Below are 7,768 nucleotides of genomic sequence, written 5' to 3'. Positions count from 1 at the left end.
ATACGGTTACGGAAAGAGTTAAGAGAGGAGTCGAAATCAAAGAGATAGTAAAAGTGGTTAAACAATCTGAAACAGGACAGAAGAGGGTCATTGAAAGTATAAAGAGTATGACGTGTTTCAATTGACAGAGGATCACGTGGACGAAGAGAACGAGAGGGAACATACAGCGAGATGGACGAGAGTAAATCAGGAGCATCAGTAGCAGAAAGTAATAAGCCACCAATAAAACAAGCCTGAAACACTTGGCGGCGGAAGCTTAAAGAGTGAAGATTGAATAACTGCAATCGCGTTTCATAGGGAGGTAGTGAGGCAGCACCGAACAAACGACGAAAAGCAATCCTGGTAAAGAGGCGCTGAATGCTTTCAATTCTCGAACAGCCATCAATAGTGGGAGGATTCCAGATGATACTAGCATATTCAAGAATAGGCCTTACCAAAGCACAATAAAGGATTCTTAGGATGCTTTGATCTCTAAAAATAGAGGTAAAACGTAAGATAAACCCAAGGGTTCGGTTTGCTTTTAGTAGCACCTCATCAAGCTGCAGTTTAAAGTTAAGACGACAGTCAAGTATAATACCAAGGTCACGGATGGACATAACACGAGAGAGGGAAGCGCTAGAGAGAGTATAGTTAAATAAAACAGGAGAAAGAGAGTGAGAGAAAGAAATAACAGAACATTTTTCGGGGCACAGGCGAAGTAAATTGGATGAACACCAATGAACAAATGCATTGAGGTAATGCTGAAGTCTCAGACAATCAGAAGAAGAAGACACAGGTAAAAAGATTTTGATATCATCCGCATAAAGAAGATGACCATCAGGAGGTAAAACATTACAAACATCATTGATGAACAAAGAAAACAGAAGTGGACTAAGCACACAACCCTGAGGGACACCTGACGTACAAAAAAACTCCTCAGATAAGTACGACCCGGTTTTAACCCTGCATGATCGATTACTTAAATATGAGGACAGCCAGCTAATAATGCCATCACCAAAACCAAGTTTAGACAATTTAGCTAATAATAAAGAGTGAGGTAAACTATCAAAAGCAGCATGAAAGTCGGTGTATATTGTATCAAGTTGGGTACCGGCCTCAAAAAATCTAAAAATATTGGAAACAAAAGACATGAGATTAGTTGAACTAGACCTACCAGGCATAAACCCATGCTGTTTAGGGCTAATAGCTGAACTACAACTATGAAGTATGGTTGGAAGGATACATAGCTCAAAAGTTTTGGCTGTGGCGCATGTTTGGGTTATCCCACGATAATTAGAAACAATGCTACGGCAGCCCTTTTTGTGTACCGGAAAAAGCCAACAGGATTTCCAAAGAGCAGGAAAAACCCCAAGAGAAAGTGAAAGGTTGAAAATTTTAGCAAGGTGTGGAGCAAGCACGTCCTTACAGTTTATTAAAACAGAGGCAGGAATGCCATCTGGACCAGGAGTAAAAGAACGTTTCAACCCAAATAACACCTGTACAACTGTTTCAGAACTAACCGGAATTTCATGGAATAAATGCATAAATTCACCACAAATAATTTTATTCAACATTTCATCGTTTTGCCACTGCATATTGTCACTGTATCACATAAGTTGCTTTTATTCCATGGGTTTCTTCCTGTTACGACGGCGAACGGATCTGTGGGCCACGCGAAGGATGCGGCCTTGTAAGTCAAACCCGCTCGGGTAACAGCGATCTTCTCAACCGTTCGACACCAGTAATCAACCTTCCCGCTAGTTGCTCTCTCAAGTAATTTGAGGAGCCTATGCCGCAGAAGGGGGTGAAGAGGGATGAGAGATTTCTTTCGTGATCCGAATATGCAAAATTAAAAAAGAGGTTTCTTAGAGTTGCAAAATCCGAATGGTTCTTTATTCGAAGTGTAGTCCCTTTTATACCCCCGGAAGCCCATACATTTTTTAGGGTGTTAGTGTATCCTTTCCGAGGATAATTATTACATAAGTGTACGTACGCGTGAGTGCCGTGTGTTAGTGTTTGTGACGCATGTTTATTCCGCTTTTACACGTAGCGTATTCCTTTTCTAGTTTAAGGTGATCGCGCACCATGCGAAATTACAGTTTGAAACTTTTTGAATAATCGCACGCGTAACATCCTCCTCCTCGTAATTTACCGCGGTCAATTACCCAAAAGAAAAAAAAAAAAGACGGGTGACGATTCTTCATTCGCGATCTGAATTGTCCGCAAGCAATCTGGTTATCCAGTCGCCAGCTGTGATGATCCGCTTGGTTGACGGGGCCTCCCTCAAAGTCACGTCATCTTCCAGCACCCGCTTGGTCGTCTTGGATGGCGGTTGCTTCACGACGAGTAGATGCTCCTTGGGCTTCACGTCCACTACTGCTACCTTGACGGCCGGTCGCTTCAGGATTCCGGTAGCCGTCTTCACGGACACGACGCGAACTTGCCCATCCGCAGCTGGGTGCACTTCCAGCACCTTGCCCTTCAGCCATTGTCCCGCGGGTGCGTTGTCGTTCGTGAGCACCACTACATCGCCCACCTTCACTGGTTCTGCCTTGTTGGTCCACTTGTTCCGCTTGATGAGTGTAGGCAGATACTCCTTCTTCCAGCGATCCCAGAAAACCTTGGCGTTATGCTGGGCCACTTTAAACTGCTGCCTGGATACATAGGATGTGTCCAGACTGTCCGGCGGCAGGCTCTCAACGCCTCGTCCAATAAGGAAGTGGAACGGCGTTAGAACCTCGTCTTCCTCGTTAGACAATGGTATGTGCGTCAATGGCCGCGAATTGATCATAGCCTCTATCTCTATTAACGCCGCTCGCAACGTTTCCGGGTAGGAGTGTCGCGTCTTCCACTCAGTCGCCATGTGGTGTAGCGCTTTCTTCACTATTTGAATAAGCCGCTCCCACGATCCTCCGAAGTGGGGAGCGGACGGCGGATTGAATTTCCATTCAATCTGGTGTCTCAGGGCGGCTTCTCTTCCCATTCTCTCTCCGATCTCTTCCACCAACTTCTTCATCAGCCTATCCGCGCCTATGAAGTTGGTCCCGTTGTCGCTGTATAAGTGGGTGATCTTGCCTCGTCGGTTCGTGAAATTCTTCAGGCATATTAAGAAGCTATCGACGTCCAACTTCTCGGCCAGTTCGATGTGTACGGCCCGCGTGCTCATGCAAGTGAATATTGCCCCCCATCGTTTCTCGATGGACCGCTTCACGGTAACGTCGAGGGGCCCAAAATAATCCACTCCCGAGTGTAGGAATGGCGGATTGTGAGGGTGTGTCCTGAAAGATGGCAGGGGTGCCATCAAAGGGGTTTGCGGGGTAGCGGTGTTGAGGATACATCTCTGGCAGCAACCTTTAACAGCTTTCAAAACGTTCCGCAGCTGCACGATCCAGTAGGTTTGTCGCAAGGTACCGATTACGACATTGTCGGCCTGATGATGATACTTCTCGTGGTAGTTCCGCACGAGAAGCTTCACGATGCGCGGTTTTTGCGGCAGAAGTATTGGTGAGCGCGCGCTTTTTGGTAGCGCCGTTGCGTTCTCTAAACGGCTTCGCGACCTCAGGAGATTGTGCTGATCTAAATAAGGCAACAATGTTTTGATACTGCTCTTGCTGGATATTTCCTGCCCCCTCGTTAGGGCCTCCATTTCATCCGGGAACCCTTCCCATTGCGCCTTGCGTAACAAGGCGTATTTGGCGTGTTCTACGTCCTCGCGTCCAATCATCTTGTTGAACGCATTCCGGTCTTTCAAAAAATCCACAAATTTCTTTAAAAATGTGTGATGGCGAAGCAGGCGGTCCCATGTTGAATAATTTAGCTCGGGAACCACTGTCTCGTGATGGTGAAGCACTAGATTTGCGGCGACACGCTTCTCCTCCTCTGTGTCTGAGACAGGCTGCTGCTCGGGCCAATCACACTCTTTTGATAATAGAAATGCTGTACCATTAAACCACATGCTTGCGTTGGTTACCTTGGTGGCGGCATCGGCTGGATTTTCCTTTGAAGGGACCCACCTCCATTGGCTGGCGCTGCTCGTGTCCAAAATTTCGCTTACTCGGTGCGCCACAAATTGTTTGAATTTCCGATGCTCGCTATTGATCCACGACAATACTGTTCGTGAATCAGTCCAGAACGTGGTGCGGTGGATTGGCAGTCTGAGCTCTTTTGCAACGGTTTCGGTGAGCCTCGCTCCCAAAATGGCGGCTTGCAACTCGAGCTTTGGAATCGTTAATGAATGGATCGGAGCCACTCGAGCCTTGGCAGCGACAAGCCTCACGACATAGCACCCTTTAAAGCAGCTTCTTGCGTACACGCATGCTGCAAATGCATCTAGGGATGCGTCCACAAAGGTGTGGATATCGATCGGCGCATTTCCTGCCGCGGTGATTGGTCTAGGAATGGCTAGATCCTTTGCTTCACTGATGGTTGTCGTCCATTCATGCCACTTTGCTGCGAGATTGTCGGGAATCTTTGCGTCCCAGTCCTCAACGGCTATGTGGACAGCTTGCATGATAATCCTCCCTTGAATTGTAAGGTGGCTGATGAGACCGAGGGGATCATATATACACATGACGAAACTCAACACCTCTCGTTTGGTGGGTAGTTCTCCGCCGACATCGGTGCGAGCTCTTGCTATATTCACTCTATAACCAAACGTGTCCAGCTGCGTATTCCACTGCACACCCAATATTTTTTCGACGCATTGGTTTTTTTCCTTGATGTCCACTAGACTTTGGTGGAGTTGATGTTCTTCCGGTATTGTTTGTCTCAACTTTGAATTATTCGACACAAAATTCCTTATGAGGAATCCACCCATCGCGTGAACCTTTCTCACCTGTTCCACCGTTTCGATAGCTTCTTCCAGCGAGAAAAAGCTGTCCAAGTAGTCGTCCACATAATGCTGACGAGTGATGGGTCTAAGGGCCAGCGGGTGAGTAAGTTGATGCTCTTCGGCGTTTCGATTTTTTACCGCTTGAGCACATGATGGCGAGCACGTTGCACCAAACGTCATGACCTGCACCGGCTTGTTTTTATTCACGACCACGAAGTGCGGCAAATAAAAGGTACGCGGCCCGTGCAGTGCTGCTTCTTCCCGTGAGAGCTTTCTTACATATCCCTTCTTCTCGTACTCCTTGAAGGTTTCACACAACCAAGTCTGCATTTCAGGGTTCCTTTTCAGCTGCTTTTCCTGACTCTCTAGACGTCGTAAAGCAGCTTGGTAGCTGTCCGGAAACTTCACTTCGTCGGTCTTCCATAATAGACCTATCTCGTAACGTCCCTGTGATTTCACCAGGGTGTTGGCAATGATTTTCTCGGCACGTTCCATCTCGCTCGACTCTATTGTTGCTACTGGTTTCACTCCAAAGTCTTCGGTACTGAAGTAGCTTCGCATCATGCTATTCATGGCATTTTCCTCGTAGTGGATCATCAGAAAATGTTCGGAGGCTTCGCGAAGTTTGGTGTCCATCCCGAAGATAACCCATCCCAACTTCGTCTTAATCGCCATTGGCTCATCACTTCGGCCCATTTTTCGTCCTAATGGTATTAGTAGATGACTATGGTTAAGGCCAATTAGAACGGTTGGCTTCGCTCTCTTATATTCGCCTACTTCGATTCCTCTCAGATGAGGATATTTCTCTGCGAGATCACCGCAGTCGATGGATTGGCTCGGGAGCTGGAGCGTTTTTACGGTTCTCATCTTCTCTAGGAGATGCTCTCTCTTCTCCTTTTCTCCTCTTACGAGGCAGCTTACTCTCTTGCTCTCGTCCTCTCGGATGGACAAATTCTGTGTCCATGTCATCGTGAGGGGATCGATCGGTCCTTCTAATTGAAGCTCATTTGCAATCTTCTCCTCGATCAATGTTACCGACGATCCTGCGTCTAGAAATGCAAATGTGGCCTGCGTTTTGTCTCCGTTTCGCAGAACAATTGGCACAATTTGATAGAATATGTTTTGCTGTGCCTGGTGATAGTTTGTATTGGATGCGACAGGTAAGTGTAGCAATTGATGGTGCATTTCCTTGCACCCTTGTATGCCGCATTCTCTTGCTGCTCTACAGTTTCGTGCGCGGTGATCATTACCGGATAGGCAGGCGAAGCATTGTTCTCCTCTATGTGCGATTTCTACGCGTTCTTGTGCCGGTCTCCGTTTAAATATATCACATCGGTATAGTGCGTGGCTTCCGTGACAACACGGGCAAGAAAAAGTTTGGTTCCATTGTCGTGATGCAGTGTGTGTAAATGGTCGAGCAGTATTTGTGTTAGTGGCTGAGCCGTGTGCGTTGCGTGCGTTAGTGAAGCGATGGTTTCTACGCGGCCCTTCGGTGGTTCTTGCTGGAGGCTGGTGTACATTCAATAATTGTTTTGCGCGTTCCGCCCGCTTTGGCAATTCCTTCAAGACTTTTGCTTGAGGGAGCAACCATTTTCCAAAGTCTTCTAGCGATGGAAGCTCGCCCGGCTTTATGCTGGATGCTTTGTACTCGATACATTTTATATGTCGATCAGTGGGTAATTTGCAAGCCAATTCGTTTACCAACCGATGGTCTTGCAAGTATGCAGCTTTGTTTATTGCTTTGAGGTTGGTAATCATATCCTGAATCGCGTCGGATAGTTCAGGAATCTTGTGCTGATTATCAATTTTGATTTTTAGCACGTCTTTTAGGTGTTCATCGTACACAAGGTCCGCTCTACCGAATTGTTCCTCCAATTTGGAGATTATTTCGGGAACGTTTGCCGGTTCTAAGAATAGTCGGCGAACATGTTTCTCGGCTTCCCCTTTGAGCGCATGCTGGAGACGGTTCATATTTTCGACGTTGGAAAATTTTGCTTCTTCTGTGCTTTCATCGAACGCGCGCTTAAACTTGGGCCATTCTCCTGCCTTGCCATCGAACGGAGGAAGCTGGTTTAGTGTCGTTCGTTTTAAATAGGTATTAGTGTCAATGCTACTACCCTTCAACGCTTCGATAAGGGCTGCGATGGCCGTGTCTTGGCCAGAGCCCGTCGGCGTTGGAGCCTTAATTTTTGCATAATCCTTTGTGCATTTAATGCACAAGAATGGTTCGTCCGCTTTAGGCAACCGGCTCAGTTTGGCACATGCCATATGGAACCAGCGATCGCATTCGTCGCATTGGACCATATTGGGATCATCATCCCGGCTGCATAAGCGACAGCTACCATTGTCGTTATCCACGAACGGGGTAAGATTTCTCTTGGTAGTCATGACGTAGCTAATCGGATTCGTGTGCGTGTATGGTGCACGGATTCTTAATTAGTGGTATGGGTGTGCGATGTCGCACTGGTTCAACGGTGCGCAAGGGCTCTCCCTTAGAGCTCTCTCTTAGTGCTCTCTCACGCTATCGCATACGCAGCTCGCTGGAGCTGTACACGTGTAAGTGGAGCCGTATACGTGAGTGCACAAGCGTAGATGGAGAGCGGAAGCAATCCTATCGGAAGCGATGCTGTCTTCCTCCTAGTGTGAGTGCTTCCTCTGGAGCGAGGATAGGTTCGTCTAGGAGCGAAGCAAATTCTCTACGGTGAGAACGTGGAGGGCTAGAGAATTTGCGGAAGCTTGCATCCAACGGGCAAATCTCTCTACTAAGCAAATGTGAGGAAGATTCCTCTCTGGAGCCACCAAATGTTACGACGGCGAACGGATCTGTGGGCCACGCGAAGGATGCGGCCTTGTAAGTCAAACCCGCTCGGGTAACAGCGATCTTCTCAACCGTTCGACACCAGTAATCAACCTTCCCGCTAGTTGCTCTCTCAAGTAATTTGAGGAGCCTATGTCGCA

General features: G+C 47.4%; 1 protein-coding gene across 1 annotated transcript; it reads right to left on the bottom strand.

The window, feature by feature from the left end:
• Positions 1-2,179: 2,179 nt before the first annotated feature.
• LOC121591404 lies at positions 2,180-5,506 on the bottom strand. Its single transcript, XM_041911866.1, has one exon. It carries the CDS (start codon positions 5,504-5,506, stop codon positions 2,180-2,182), a length of 3,327 nt encoding a protein of 1,108 aa, XP_041767800.1.
• Positions 5,507-7,768: the final 2,262 nt, after the last annotated feature.

The sequence above is a fragment of the Anopheles merus genome, chromosome 2L, assembly GCF_017562075.2.
Source record: "Anopheles merus strain MAF chromosome 2L, AmerM5.1, whole genome shotgun sequence".
NCBI lineage: Eukaryota > Metazoa > Arthropoda > Insecta > Diptera > Culicidae > Anopheles > Anopheles merus.
The sequence above is the reverse complement of the archived record's forward strand: the minus strand, read 5'-3'. Positions and strand labels throughout refer to the sequence as shown.

Coding starts and splice junctions, on each gene's coding strand:
- LOC121591404 (XM_041911866.1), bottom strand. CDS start 5,506: ATGGGCCGAAGTGATGAGCCAATGGCGATTAAGACGAAGTTGGGATGG.